Raw genomic sequence first — 16,842 nt, 5'->3', positions numbered from 1 at the left:
CTCAGCATGGCACTGGGCTTCCCTGGTAGATCAGGTGGTAAAGAATTCTCCTGCAACGCAGCAGACCCAGGTTTGATCCCTGCGTCGGGAAGATCCCCTGGAGAAGGAAATGGCAACCCACTCCAGTTTTTTTGCCTGGGAAATCCCATGGACAGAGGAGCCTGGTACAGACCATGCGGTCCCAAAGAGCTGGACAAGACTTAGCAACTAAACAACAAAATCAAGAAAGGGGAAGATAAGGGATCCAAATCAGGAGAAAAATAATAGTGCAGAGGGTTTTTGAAAGAAAAAAAAACCCACCAAATACAGACTGGAATAGGAGCATGCAGGAATCCAGAGTGATGACCCCAAGATAAAAACAGAGTTGATAAATTAATTTGTGTTACCAAGTGGAAAGTGATGCTGGAAGAGTTTCACAAAACTGGTAGAAAGAAGAAGACTGAAGAAACTATACACGTGAAAAAATGATTTGATCAACTTGCTGATTTTATATAGATAAAAGGTTTTGATATGTTAAATGACATGTAATAATTAGCGTCACAAAGGAAAGAGGTATCAGTTACCACAAATGGGGATACTCAACCACCTATGGACATTGTTTCAGTAAATGGAATTTACTAGTGATGCTGCCATCCTGAGTTCTCGTTCCAGCCTTACTTCTAAGCATGTAAAATTAGGGAAGTTAACCATTTCTACGACCAGTGTATTCTCCTGGAAAACTTCTGTTAGCCTTTGCCCTGCTTCATTTTGTACTCCAAGGCCAAACTTGCCTATTACTCCAGGATCTCTTGACTTTCTACTTTGGCATTCCAGTCCCCTATGATGAAAAGGACCTCTTTTTTTGGTGTTAGTTCTAGAAGGTCTTGTAGGTCTTCACAGAACTGTTCAGCTTCTTCGGCATTAGCGGTTGGGGTATAGACTTGGATTACTGTGATGTTGAATGGTTTGCCTTGGAAACGAGCTGAATCATTGGGTCGTTTTTGAGACTGCATCCAACTACTGCATTTTGGACTCTTGTTGACTATGAGGGCTCCATTTCTTCTAAGGGATTCTTGCCCACGGCAGTAGATAAAATGGTCATCTGAATTAAATTTGCCCATTCCCACCCATTTTAGTTCACTGATTCCTAAAATGTCAATGTTCACACTTATCATCTCCTGCTTAACCATGTCCAATTTACCTTGATTCATGGACCTAACATTCCAGCTTCCTATGCAATACTGTTCTTTAAATCACTGGACTTTACTTTCACCACCAGACATATCCACAACTGGAGAAGGGGGTGACAAGAGGATGAGATGGTTGGGTGGCATCACTGACTCAATGGATACGAGGTCTGAGCAAACTCAGGGAGACAGCAAAGGACAGGGAAGCCTGGCATGCTGCAATTCATGATATCACAAAGAGTTGGACACGATTTAGTGACTGAACAACAAACCATTTCTAGATCTGCAGTTTCCTACAAAATCAGCTCTGAAGTTTTGCCTCATCAGCCATATTCACCTGACCTCTCAGCAACTGACTACTACTTCTTCAAGCATTTCAACAGCATCTGCAGGAAAATGCTTCCACAACCAGCAGGAGGCAGAAAATGCTTTCCAAGAGTTTGCTGAATCCTGAAGCATGGATTTTTATGCTACAGGAATAAACAAACTTATTTCTCATTGGCAAAAATCTGTTGATTGTAATGGTTCCTATTTTGAATAATAATGATGTGCTGAGCCTAGTTATAATGATTCAAAATTCACAGCCCAAAATCACGATTACATCCGCACCAACCTAGTAACACTAAGATACAGGTTGATACATAGTTTTTGCTCAGGTGTCTAAGGCCTCAGTTTTTTTTCCCCATAACAGTGGGTAAGTTTGTCTTAATTCTCTCTTCTTGATTGGGGAATTAAGTTTCCTCTAAATGTGGTAAACTATCATTTTTAAAACAAGTAATTAAGCAGTTCTACTATTTTGGGCTCACAAGTGGTCCACCTATTTATCCCCCTTATTTATTCAATGGTCTGCTCAGTAAGACTTATAAACAGGTAACAGACAAATAATGTTTCAGTTCTTTAATCTCACTGGCTACATGAATTTATCCTGGTTTAGTCTGAGTTGTCTTGTTGACTCTCTATTTCTCTATTCTAAGATCATGATTATAATCTTTTTTTTTTTTTGGCTGTGCTGGGTCTTCATTGCAGCACCGGGCTTTTCCTAGTTGTAGGGCACAGGCTTAGTTGCCCTCCTCAGCATGTGAGATCTTAGCTCCCCTACCAGGGATTGAACCCATGTCCCTTGCCTTTTAAGGCAGAGTATTAATCACTGGACCACCAGGGAAGTCTCTATAATTATTTTTTATGATTCAGCTTTCCTAAATATTTTACACTAAACCATGTATGATTTTTTTTTTTAACACTGGCAGTTTTCTTATTTGGAGAAACTGTTAAAAATTTTACCTTAATCATAACCTGTTTAGGGATAATTAGCTATTTCCCCCCCACTGATCTTACTTGCGCAGTCTCTGCATGTTCCAGCATTTCTTCAAATTCCTGATACTCTTCATCGTCCGGTTCAGCACCTGAGAGGCGAGCTGCCCTGGCCATGAAATATGGAGGTAGCTCTCCAATTGCTGTACCGATACCCTACAGAAAAAGAACAAAACATTTACATGAGATTTTCTCAACACAGTGATGCGAAGCAGATTAAATCTTTAATTTTCAATATCACCAAAAGCGTGTTAAGATGTATATATTAGGAAGGAAAAGACATGCTACACGATCAGGAGGACATGAGTTTGAATCCTGACCTTAATACGGATCTGCACAATGCCTGGCCAGAGAGCATACACAGAATTCTCAGGCAATCCTGGGTACACTGCGGATTGTAAATTAATGTTAGTTACTTCTCCAGCGTCTCTACTTATATCCTCTGCTCTTATTTTTACATCTCTTTTCATTTTATTAATTCTAGAAATAGCTCACAGTTTTCTAGACTTCTGAAGTACAGCTGATTTGTAAATTTAGTTTCAAGTGTAAAACACAGTGATTCAAAATTTTATAGATATTGTATTTAAAGTTATTATAAAGTTATTATTTGCCTCTTTCATTACTCCTGTAATCCTAGGCCTCCCCCTCATTACTCTTATCGTCCTATTTCCTAGCTTATTATTCCCAACATCAAACCGACTAGTAAACAACCGCTTTATCTCCCTTCAACAATGACTACTTCAACTTGTATCAAAACAAATAATGGGAATCCACAACACCAAAGGACAAACATGGACACTAATACTAATGTCCTTAATCCTAGTCATTGGATCAACGAATCTACTAGGCCTACTGCCTCACTCATTTACACCAACCACACAACTATCAATAAACCTGGGCATAGCCATACCCCTATGGCCTATTTTTCTTGTAGCTTATTTATTTTATACACAATAGTTTGTACCTCTTAATCCCCTATGGCTATCTTGCTCCCTCCTTCCCCTCTTCCCTCTCCTCACTGGCAATCACTAGTTTTATCTGAAATTGTTTTGTTATAACCCCTAATTTTTAAAAATTTATACATAAACATATATTCATACACTGCTATTTCTGTCAGTCTTCCTACCTTTCTCAAATGATTTGCTAATGAGCACTCGCTAGTATAGCTCTTAGATATATATTTTTTCTAGGAAATCTTCTTGTATTTAGGATGTTACTTTAATCCCAATACAACTTTTTTTGTGCAGAGTTAACAAACTGTGGTCAGGAAGCCCCCTGAAATCTCAACATTAGGATGGATAAATTTTCACCACAGGAAAAATGCTGATTTCCTCAGGACATTGAGTGACTCATGTTTCAGTCACTTTGTGGATTCTTGTTTTTGAAGAGATTTTTTTTTTTTTTTCAATCATCTTAGGATATAAGGATGAAAACAAAGGTAAACAAAGGTAAAAGAATCAGGACCTTGGTTTGAACTTAAATGGCTTAAAAACAGGATAGATAATAATGCAGGAGACCTATAGTACCCAGGAAAATTCTTAACTTTGAGCCACCCTTCTCTGCCCTGTTGCTTTGGTAGTTTTCAGAAGCAACTTTAGGTCTTTTTGTTTGCTCTGTCCTATGGCTTTGCCTGCTAATGCCTTGACAAGAATCCTCAAGGAACATTACCAAATTCAAGCATCCCGTGATCACAGTGTTATACTCCAGTGTGTAAAATCAGCGATCTCCAAGTGTAACTGCATTATCTACATGTGAGCCAAGAGTTAGCAAAAGAATATACTTAAGTGCTAAACATCTGGTTAAAGAACAGAGAAAGGAGAGAGACACACACAGAGAAAGGTACTGGAAGAAAGCATAAACCATATTCTCTGAAACAAGAAAAGTTAACTTTGCCTCCTCTCGAGGATGTTAGAGAATTAATTATTTTAAAAACTGGTAAATAAAGAGAAACAGTCAATCATTTATCCTGTCTTATCTATATGGAAGATAACTCAGGGTAACCAAATTGATGATAAGGAGAAGTTTCTCTTTACAAAAGTATTCCAGTCATTAACCAAAGAAAAAATGATGCAATTGGAATGCTCCCATTTTATAAACCCCAGTAAAATGGTGGACTTATGTAATAACGGTGCTAACATAAACAGATAGACAGCCAGACATTATTGCACTACATGACAGAATACACTAGGCCATAAGGTATATTCTTGTAAAAAAATAATTTCCCCCCAAACCTCTCAATCCAGCAATCAATTCACAGGAAACAGAGAAATATATTTAAATAACACCAAATGGAATACAAACAGTAAAATTCAGACCATGGAAAACTATACTTGACAAACAATCCAGTTTCATCAACCAATACAAAGATATTGAAAAGAAAAAGAAATAAACAATAAAAAAATTTGAACTCTAATTGGGAAACAGATTTAAAGAGGCTATTCCTAAATTCTCTTAGGTGTGACAATGTTTTTTAAGTCCTAAGGTTGATATTTGCAGATACAATATGCTATGTTACCTGGGATATGCTTCAAGATAATTGTTAGTTGAGTGAGGAAGGGTCTAGATAAAACAGTATTAGCCACAGTGAAAGCTGGCTAGTGAAAGCTGGGTAGACATTAGTGGAAGCTAGGTAATAGTATGTTGAATTAATTATATAACTTCCTGTACTTAAATTTTTTTATGACAAAAAAGTAAGAAGAAAAGTTAACTGCAACATTTTATTCAAAACATGAACTTTTCTTCTTCTCATATGTTCAGCAGTTCTGAAAACAATCATGATTCAAACTCACAACAAATTTTCTTAAAGTTAAAAGAAGTAATAATGAACAAATGAAATCAAGACCTACAAACTATTTTATACTTAGTTGATCATTTTCATTGTTACATTTTAATTCTGTTCATGTTTTCCCATATTAGCAAGGAGATGGTGATCAGGAGCTAGTATTCTACTTTTTATGCATATAAGTAAAAAGGAAATACAGTCTTCCAGACAGGTCCCCTCAAGACATTATATTCTAAACACAGAGGTTGTACACAGAAGTCCCATAATTTCATGATTCTTACAAAACAATTTTATAATTCTTGCAAAGTCAACATAAAAAAAAAACAAAACTAAACTCTGGAACACTATAAACTGTCAGCCTAAGTTTAATTAAGGGGAAGAAATAACTGGCTTCCTTATTGCAAAGGAAAGACAAGTGGTATTTAGTCAAGCAATAATTCAGAAAATCTTCTAAAAATTGTTCACTATATATCAATTTATTATCCTGAAGTTCCTGTTTCTTGAATTGGAGAAGAGTTTAACATGCACAAAATATGCAAAACCAATAGAGAAACACAATAACTTCCCGGGGTGTCAATTTTATGAAAAGATTTTTAGGAGGAGAAAAATCCTGAATGTTTGTACTTTCAAAAAGTTTTATCAAGTGGAATCACAAGTAAATTACAAGCATTTTGCTTTTCTGTGTTAGGAATTTTAAGTTTAACGCTAAAAATCTGGGAGTAGAAAATTTTATATATGCTGACTACTCAGAAGTTATAGTAGTTTGGTATTATCAGTATGTTAATAATCTTAAAAAACAAAGTCTTTTTTCCATTACATATTCTAACTACTACAAACATAAAACAGAGGTTAAAAGCCAAAGTTTGGAGGATAACTTGAAACCATTGAGAAATTTAAGGTTTCTACAGCAATGTTTAAAAAAATTATACCAATTCTAGTAAAATTATCAGATTGTTTTACAAACAAAAAGAGAGAGAAAATGTGCTTCCAGCTTCCCTTGAGGTCAGTTTTAAAAGGAGTTCAGGAAGGAATGAAGTTCTGATATATGCTCCAGCACAGAGGAAACTTGAAAACATTAGGCTAAGTGATGTAAGCCAGACATGGACAGATACTGTGATTTCATTTACATGGGGTATCAAGAATAGGCAATTTCACAGAGGCAGAAAGTCAAAATTACCAGGGGCTGGGGAGAGTAGGGAACGAGGAGTTATTGTTTAATGGATGCAGAGTTTCTGTTTGGGGATGACAAAAAAGTTCTGGAAGTAGATATTGATGATGGTTATACAACACGGTGAGTGTACTTAAGGCCAATAAATTGTGTACATAACCTGTTATGTATATTTTACCACAACAGGAAAAAAAAAAAAACCCAAAACCAAAACCATGAATTAACTAATAAATCAGTTTACACCCCCTCACTTTATACGTTATTATCTTTAAGGAGTAAAGTGAGGTAACAGGCCAGTGGTAGGACGGAGAGACTGAGCTTACCTTTACATATTCATTGAAACATTGCTGCTTCATGGAAAAGCCCCCTGAATCACAGACTAGGAAAAAATCTTTGTATTATGCAATAGATTTCTCCTTCATAGCACTTATCACAATTAGTTTAAATACTTCTATAATTTTCCTACAATACATATATATATACATTTTCCCATAACTATTTCCTTTATTAGAATATAAAGCTCCATGTTTAGTTTCACTCACTATGAATTTCTAATACTTGGAAGCTTAATAACTATTAATGGAATTTGAAATAATAAATGAAAAGAAAATTTATGAAGCATTACACAGAATGGGTGAATTTAACTCAGATGACCATTATATCTACCACTGGGGGCAAGAATCACTTAGAATAAATGAAGTAGCCATCATAGTCAATAAAAGAGTCCAAAATGCAGTACTTGGATGCAATCTCAAAGACAACAGAATGATCTCTGTTCGTTTCCAAGGCAAACCATTCAATATCACAGTAATCCAAGTCTATGCCCCAACCAGTATTGCTGAAGAAGCTGAAGCTGAATGGTTCTATGAAGACCTACAAGACTTTCTAAAACTAACACCCAAAAAAGATGTCCTTTTCATTATAGGGGACTGGAATGCAAAAGTAGAAAGTCAAGAAACACCTGGAGTAATGGGCAAATTTGGCCTTGGAGTACAGAATGAAGCAGGGCAAAGGCTAATAGAATTTTGCCAAAAGAATGCACTATAGCAAACACCCTCTTCCAACAACATAAGAGAAGACTCTACACATGGACATCACCAGATGGTCAATGCTGAAAGCAAACTAATTATATTCTTCACAGCCAAAGATGGAGACGCTCTATATAGTCAGCAAAAACAAGACCGGGAGCTGACTATGGCTCAGATCATCAACTCCTTATTACCAAATTCAGACTTAAATTGAAGAAAGCAGGGAAAACCACTAAACCATTCAGGTATGACCTAAATCAAATCCCTTACAATTATACAGTGGAAGTGCCAAATAGACTCAAGGGATTAGATCTGACAGACCGAGTACCTGAAGAACTACAGAGAGAGGTTCATGACACTGTACAGGAGGCAGGGATCAAGACCATCCCCAAGAAAAAGAAATGCAAAAAGGCAAAACGGTTGTCTGTGGAGGCCTTACAAACAGCTGTGAAAAGAAGAGAAGGAAAGGCAAAGGAGAAAAGGAAAGAGATACCCATTTGAATGCAGAAAACAGAGGAAAACAATAGAATGGGAAAGACTAGAGATCTTTTCAAGAAAATTAGAGATACAAAGGGAATATTTCAGGCAAAAATGGGCACAATAAAGGACAGAAATGATATGGACATAACAAAAGCAGAAGATATTAAGAAGAGGTGACAAAAATACACAGAAGAACTATACAAAAAAGACTTCCACAACCCAGATAATCACGACGGTGTAATCACTGACCTAGAGTCAGTCATCCTGAAATGTGAAGTCAAGTGGGTCTTAGGAAGCATCACTATAAACAAAGCTAATGGAGGTGATGGAATTCCAGTTACTGCTAAGTCACTTCAGTCGTGTCCGACTCTGTGTGACCCCATAGACGGCAGGCCACCAGGCTCCCCCGTCCCTGGGATTCTCCAGGCAAGAACACTGGAGTGGGTCGCCATTTCCTTCTCCAGTGCATGAAAGTGAAAAGTGAAAGTGAAGTTGCTCAGTTGTATCCGACTCTTAGTGACCCCATGGACTGCAGCCTACCAGGCTTCTCCATCCATGGGATTTGCCAGGCAAGCGTACTGGAGTGGGGTGCCATCGCCTTCTCCGGGAATTTCAGTTAAGCTATTTCAAATCCTAGAAGTTGATGCTGCAAAAGTGTTGCACTCAATATGCCAGCAAATTTGGAAAACTCAGCAGTGGCCACAGGACTGGAAAAGGTCAGTATTCATTCCAACCCCAAAGAAAGGCAATGCCAAAGAATGCTCAAACTACCGCACAACTGCACTCATCTCACACGCTAGTAAAGTAATGCTCAAATTTCTCCAAGCCAGGCTTCAACAGTACGTGAACTGTGAACTTCCAAATGTTCAAGCTTGATTTAGAAAACGCAGAGGAACCCAGAGATCAAATTGCCAACATCCGTTGGATCATCAGAAAAGCAAGAGAGTTCCAGAAAACTACTTCTGCTTTATTGACTATGCCAAAGCCTCTGACTGTGTGGATCACAATAAACTGTGGAAAATTCTAAAAGAGATGGGAATACCAGACCACCTGACCTGCTTCCTGAGAAATCTGTATGCAGGTCAAGAAGCAACAGTTAGAACTGGACATGGAACAACAGACTGGTTCCAATTGGGAAAGGAGTTTGTCAAGGCTGTATACATACTGTCACCCTGCTTACTGAACTTGTATGCAGAGTACATCATGTGAAATGCTGGACTGGATGAAGTACAAGCTGGAATCAATGAAACACCAATAACCTCAGATATGCAGATGACACCACCCTTATGGCAGAAAGCAAAGAAGAACTAAAGAGCCTCTTGATGAAAGTGAAAGAGGAAAGTGAAAAAGTTGGCTTAAAACTCAATTCCGAAAAAGAAGATAATGGCATCTGGTCCCATCACTTCATGGAAAATAGACGAGGAAACAATGGAAACTGTGACAGACTTTATTTTGGGGGCTCCAAAATCACTGCAGACGGTGACTGCAGCCATGAAATTAAAAGATGCTTGCTCCTTGGAAAAAAAGTTATGACCAACTTAGCATATTAAAAAGCAAAGACATTGCTTTGCCAACAAAGGTCCTCTAGTCAAAGCCATGGTTTTTCCAGTAGTCATGTATGGATGTGAGAGCTGGACTATGAAGAAAGCAAATGCCAAAGAATTGATGCTTTTGAACTGTGGTATTGGAGAATACTCTTGCGAGTCCCTTGGACTACAAGGAGATCCAACCAGTCCATCCTAAAGGAAATCAGTCCTGAATATTTTTTGGAAGGACTGATGCTGAAACTGAAACTCCAATCCTTTGGCCACCTGATGCGAAGAACTGACTCACTAGAAAAGACCCTGATGCTCAGGAAGATTGAACGTGGGAGGAGAAGGGGATGACAGAGAATGAGATGGTTGGATGGCATCACCAAATCATGGACATGAGTTTGAGCAAGCTCTGGGAGTTGGTGATGGACAGGGAGGCCTGGAGTGTGCAGTCCATGGGGTTGTAAAGAATCGGAGACAACTGAACGACTGAACTGAACTGAACACTAGTGATACCGACATATTGTGAAATATCAGAAAGATACAAACTGAAAAATGGTAACCCCACTGATCAGCAACACCAAACAATTCATTTTAATGGGTTCCAAAGACTTATAGGAACAGACTTAAACTGACGTTAACGCTGATTTTTATAACGGGAAGTACATATTTCAAGGATTTTACTGATTTACTATATTTATAATGAAATAAAAAAATATGGATGTGAACACAAATGGGATCAATTTTATGACAGGATAAAATATAAAAAATATTTCCAGTATTTTTATTCACCCAAATGGAAACTGTTACCCATTAAGCATTAACTTCTCATTCCCCACAATGCTGGTAATCTCAAATCTACTTAAAAAAAACAAAAAAACTACCCCTTCATGGAGCTTATTTGTAAGTTAACTACTTATTAATATTTATTTAGTGTTTGGCTGCGCTGGGTCTTCATCGCTGTGCATGGGCCTTCTCTAGTTGTGGCAAGTGGAGGGCACTCTCTGTTGCAGCAGTTTCTCTCATCTAAGAGCACGGATCTAGGCATGTGGGCGTCAGCAGTTGTAGCGTGCGTGCTCAGTTGCTGCAGCACATTGGCTTAGGTTGCTCCATGGCACGTGGGATCTTCCTAGACCAGGGATCAAACCCACATCCCTTGCATTGGCAGGTGGATTCTTAACCACTGGACCGCAAATGAAGTCCCTCCAAACCTATTTTTTGTCTTTATTAACAAATCTGAGTTATCTTGATAGTTGATTTAAGTGGAATCATACAGTATCTTTCTATGTCTAGGTTATTTTATTTACCATGTTTTCAAGGTTCGTCTACATTGTAGCATGTATAAAAACCTCATTGCTTTTTATGGCTGAGTAATATTCTGTGTATATACTACACTTTGTTTATCCATTCATCTATTGAGGGTACTTGGGGTTATTTCCTCCTTTCTGATAATATGAATAATGTTGCTTAACAGTGAACTGGAAGTTTCTGTACTTATATTTGAGTCCTGGTTTTCAGTTCTTTTGGGTATTTACATTAGAGGAGGGTCACAGAGTAATTCTATGTTTACATTTTTGAGAAACTACCAAACTCTTTTTCATAGCAGCTGAATCATTTGACATTCTCACCAGCAACCTAGGAGTATTCCAATTTCTCCACATCTTCACCAATACTCATTACTCTTTTTAAAAGAACAATAGCCATCCTAATATGTGCGAAGATGTATTCCCTTATGGTTGGATTTGCACTTCCCCAACAACTAATGATGTTGAGAATTTGTGTACTTACTGGCCATTTGTATCTTTTCCTTGCAGAAGTGTTTATTCAAGTCCTTTGCCCATTTTTTAATTGCGCTGTTAGTCTTTTTATTGTTGAGTTGCGTAGTTCTTTAAACATCCTGAATATTAGATCCTTATCTGATATATGACTTTTAAACATTTTCTTCCTTTTTGTGGGTTCACTTTTCACTCTCTTGATACTGTATCCTTTGATGTACAAGAGGTTTAATTTTAGCAAAGTTCAATTTATGTATTTTCCTTCTTTTGTGGCCTCTACTTTCAGTGTCTTATTTAAGAAACCACTGCCAATCATTATGCAGTGTCTCTATATTTTCTTCTAAGCATCTTAGAGTTTGAACTCCAGTTTAGGTCTTTGATGAATTTTGAGTTAATTTTTGCATATGGGATAAGGTAAGGATCCAATCTCTCTCTTTTGCATGTGGATATTCAGTTTTCCCTGGGCTTCCCTGGTGCCTCAGTGGTAAAGAATTTGCCTGCCAATGCAGGAGGTATGGGTTTGATCCCAGGAAGATCCCCTGGAGAAGGAAATGGCAACCCATTCCAGTGTTCTTGCTGGGAAATCCCATGGACAGAGGAGCCTTTGTCCATACATATAGCCTCTGTATTCAGTGCAGAGGCTACAAAGAACTGGACACGAGGTAAGGGACTAAACAATAACCATATTCAGTTTTCCTAGCACCTTTTGTTAAAAGGACTGTCCTTATAAATGGTGGAAACAATAGGAACCAATTTAAACATAACTTGATATGTGCTACATTTTTTGTCACAAAAGACAACTTCAAAGAAGGGAATATGAAGAACAAACAAACACTCAGACAATTAATCAGCGTTTTTTGACATTCTTGTAATACTACAAGCAAAGCCTAATGCTGACTGCTGTGAGGGTAATACATTTAATTTAAGGTATAGTCTGAATTTTTTTGAAAAGCTAAAAATTTATTTGGGGATGTAAGCCACTACACCAGCCAGTTTAAATAATTTGAGGCATGCATGGAGCCAGGCCAAATAAGTGCTTCAGATAATATGCACCATGGGAATTTGGAAGAGGCAGTTATCACTGCCGGCTGGGATGAAAATTTCTTTGTTGGCATTAGTGTTAATTGAGCCACGTAAGTCATTTTGAAAGGACAAAAGAAAAACAGAAAACTGAAGTTTATATACATACACCCTTTCTAACATGTTCCAAGTAACTAGTTATTTTATTAACAGCTTTTCATCAAAGGAGTAATGTGATGAAATTTATAAAACATATGCAACTAGTACAATGAATCTGTTTCCAGTATTTTTAAGACAGTAACAGGAAATATGACAATTTTTCCTGTTTTTCATATTCAACAAATTCAATATATGGCATTTCCCTTTTAATTCTTTTAAAGCACAACATAACCTCTAACATTTCAATGTTTCAAAACTGCCTCTCCTGTGGGCACTGTATTCATCTTCACTTTAAAAAAAAACATTTAAGAGATACGTTTCACATTGTCTATTTTGTAAGAAAATGTTAAGGGAAAAAATTATAGGGAACATAAAACTTAATAATTCCAAATAATAAATTAAAAAATAATTCAAATGGTAATAGGCAGTCTTTAGCAACTGAACTATTCCTCAATGACAGACACCTGAATGAATTTAGGCATATAAAAAATGCTTTGTGTGGATATACAGATTAAAATACATTTACCATTGATCACATAGTTCAAAATTTCCCCAAATATATTAACCAAGCCATAAAAAGAATAATTGATACTACTGAAAGTAAAATCATTATATAGTTTGATCTCACCTCAAATACAGTAAAGCTTAGTTTATTAAGAAATGTCTGACTTTAGTATTACAACAACTCAGAAAATGAAATGAATCTTCTAAAACTAAACACAGAGTATTTAAATCTAAGAGAGAGACATATAATACTTGCCAAATTTGGATTGATATATAACCATTTGCTACGTGTTTATCAAATTTTATAAACATATTTGCATCATTTATATTCCTTTTCCTTCTATTGAGTCCTTGGCATCAACACTTGGTGGTACCTATAGATTCCTGCCTTCCTTATGCATGTTATTCACAAAGAGAAGCTCTAGAGATTTCTTTTTCATGGAAGTTAGGTAGTTGGTGACTTTACGAATTAATTATTTACTGACTTGGTATATGTTTGGATTCAATTTCAACAAGGTACAAAGAATCAAGACAGTGAGGTTAATTTTAGGTAAGCATGAAAATGGACATCTTACCCACATGCAGGCCTCAATCCTAACTTTTGAGATGATGCTCCATAAAGAAATGGTTCCTTCAGTGCCCTCTTCATCTGGGCAAATAATCTGATCAGGATAAGGTGGTTCAGGGAAATTAACTGAATTGCACTCATAAGCAGCTAATGTAACTGAAGCTATATGTGGACCCTACAAAAAAAATATGAGAAAACTTTGATGAGAAATATTAAAGAAAAAGGAATTATCATGATGTTATTTTAATGTTACCTTAATCATCACACATTAATAGAAAAATGTTAGCTTTTAAAGAATAAGAATTCACCCAAGTATTTCAAGATGCAACTGATAATTTGAAAAAATAACCACTCCCAGAATCTCAAGGTTTACTTTTTTAAAAAACAATTTCAAATTTATGGGGATATAATTTACATATAGTAAGAGTAATTTTTTAGATCTGTTGTTCAGCAAGTTTTGACAATTATATTTAGTCATATAACCATAACTAATCAGGATCCAGATACACAGCATTTCCATCAATGCAAAAAGTTCCCTTGTGTCCTTTTGTAGTCAACCTCCTTTCCCTAACACGAGTCTCTGGAAACCATGATTTCTCAGTTGATTCTTATTTTATTTATCCATACATCTCATTTGTAAGAATGCTATCCCCTGTAAAAAACCTCCTGTGCCCCTATTTTTTTAGGCATACTTTGAAAATACTACTTTTTCCCTTACTTTACAAAGTTGATACAGACACAGAAAAATAAACTTATGTTTACCAAAGGGAATAGTGGGAGGGCAGGAATTAGGAGTTTGAGATTAACATATATACACTACTATATATAAAACACGTAAACAAGGACATGCTGTATAGCCCAGAAAACTATATTCAGTATCTTGCAATCACCTACAATGGAAGAGACGCTGAAAAAGTATATACATACACATATATAACTGAATCGCTTTGCTGTACACTTGAAACTAACACAGCATTATAACTAACTATATTTCAAAAAACAATAGTTGATGAAGTAACTACCTCACTTATCTTTCTCACTGAGATTGTAAAACAATAATAAAATTGTGGAACCAGTACCAATGAAATTTTCTTTTAAAGTAATTTTTTCTATGGAAGATTTTGTGCTGCTCTGTACCTTTATTTTGAAACATTATAAATTAATAATAATATATTAGATTAAAATGAATTAGTATTTAGATGTGTGATAAAGGTTTAAATACAATGGTTCTCAAATGAACATGTATGCCAATATGAAGTATCTGTGTAATAATCAACAAGGGGCTTTGTTAAAAATATAAATTCCTGGGTCCCCTAAGCATAAACTGATTCAATAAGCAGACATGGGAACATGTATGTTTTACACAAGTTCCTTCAGGGTTTCAAGTAGGTTCTTATAGTCTATTAAGGGTCAGAAAATAAGCAACCTCAGAAAAATCACTTAACCCACTCTAGCAAGGCAAAAGAATTAGATTCATTTGACAGCTTTATCTAGTTCCATAATTAAAAAACCCTAAATACAATCAAGCTGACAATAAAATCCATTACTAATTTCCAAGGTTCTCATGAAGTGTAAGCTCTAGAAGTTGGATGTTCTTAACATGTTGCTCTAACATACATGATGCCAGTATTCACTTTAAAACATACTGTTGCCATAAGCATAACTTCTACAGCCAGATGTACTCACTCAGGTTCTGGCCTCTGCCTCTTACTAAGTCTTGTTTTCCTCATCTATAAAATGCTAATGATAAAACACCTTCAGGACCTACATTCTGGGGATACTGTGAGGTTTCAATTAGTCAATTTATATAAATATACTTGACTTAGTGCTGGGCATATAGTAAGCCCTCAGAAAGTATTAGCCATTCACTGTTATAAAGAAAAATACTGTATTTATAGAAAAAATTATACACATACATATGGATATATATATAGACACATATAGTAAGTGATCTTTGGATTTAAAAAAGTCTTTTTAAACCACATGGTAAAAGAATTTGTGGTTCAAAGACAAACTGAGTAAGATGTAGCAATGAGAATAAAACATTAAAGAACTCCTGTTGCTATCAAAATAAAAGGTGATATTAAGCAAATTTTTTTGTTGCCTGTAATATGAAAAAGAAAGATATTCATAAATCTAAGCTCCATTTCCCCCTAAATGCAGTGGCACTTTGTGTTCAAATAAAAATCTATAAAAAGAAGGCCTACACTTGGCACTGAATCAATTAACTATAAAGTTTTCCTCTGAGCCAAAAAGAAACCTATGTGAATTTTTAGTCTGTTCCTCTTTTTCTTGAGTTTTAATTCACTGAAAACTATAAATAGTAATAATAAGTTTAAAAATAATTATAGAATATTTTAAAAAGGAATGGTATTTTTTTGAGAAGCTATAATTAATCATGAAATCTACAGCTATTTCTCCAAATATTATATGTGCATAAAAGATATTTCACAGTTACAGAAAAAAGAATTATTTTATGCTTCTACACACACACACAAACTAAAGTTTGTAGAATTCAGAGGAACTGAATAATTAGTGAGAAATTTCTGGTTCTACACTTACAGATAAGCACCAGACGCAATTAAAAAAAAAAAACCTGTTAACTTCACATTTACTGTTTGAAAACACAAAAGTGATACTACTTAAGGCAAAACAAAAGAAATTCAAGAGTTTGTTCATGATATCCCTACACAACTGTCCTCTAGAAAGGAACTCTAGGAGAACAAAACTTGAACTTAGACACTAAAATAATGAGATTTCTGGGATACAGAGGAAGGAAAAAAACTACATTTCTATTCTAGAAATATAAATAAAATATGCACCCCAACCGATTAAACAGGTCATTCAACAAGATAAAAGACTTTTTCACAGTCTTAATTTTAAGTGATTCTAAAAAGGGAAAATTTTCAGCAATCTGTTGAAAATATTTTCCCTAAAGAAAGGACGGTTTACACAATTAAACTGATATATACTTTCCATAACCACACTAATAAGTCATGATTACTCAGCCTTAGTGGCAGATGTGGTGGTTCCCAGATAAAATGAACATCAATAACTCAGCTTCTGGTCTGTCTCTCATTCTCAAGAGCCCATTTAGCCTGTACCTCAACATTTTAGTTTAAGCTATGTTAAGTGATAGCAAGCCTCAAAAGTTCTTTTTAACATTACAGGTTAATAGTTCCTAAATATAATGGACTTGACTGAAATAAATATTAGTTTACATGAAGAATCCAAATACAAAAACCAAAAGACGATCATTTTGATTAAGAGAATTTTAACAGTTACACGTATTAAATTACCTTTTAAGTCGATTTTCTAAAACCTACAATTTACTACAATGTTATCAAAC

At 35.8% G+C, this 16,842-nt stretch overlaps 1 protein-coding gene across 4 annotated transcripts in view; it reads right to left on the bottom strand.

Moving 5' to 3' along the window:
• The window catches only part of VMP1 (vacuole membrane protein 1), a 124,695-nt gene that overhangs the window by 61,401 nt on the left and 46,452 nt on the right, over nucleotides 1-16,842 (bottom strand). For all 4 annotated transcript variants that reach the window (XM_052657922.1, XM_052657920.1, XM_052657924.1 and 1 more), the window contains exons 6-7: nucleotides 13,501-13,668; nucleotides 2,502-2,633 (exon numbers count right to left, since the gene is read on the bottom strand). In XM_052657922.1, coding sequence (XP_052513882.1) covers nucleotides 2,502-2,633; nucleotides 13,501-13,668 — 300 coding nt within the window. The remainder of the gene's footprint in view (nucleotides 1-2,501; nucleotides 2,634-13,500; nucleotides 13,669-16,842) is intronic.

The sequence above is a fragment of the Budorcas taxicolor genome, chromosome 19 (genome assembly GCF_023091745.1).
Source record: "Budorcas taxicolor isolate Tak-1 chromosome 19, Takin1.1, whole genome shotgun sequence".
Classification (NCBI taxonomy): domain Eukaryota; kingdom Metazoa; phylum Chordata; class Mammalia; order Artiodactyla; family Bovidae; genus Budorcas; species Budorcas taxicolor.
The sequence above is the reverse complement of the archived record's forward strand: the minus strand, read 5'-3'. Positions and strand labels throughout refer to the sequence as shown.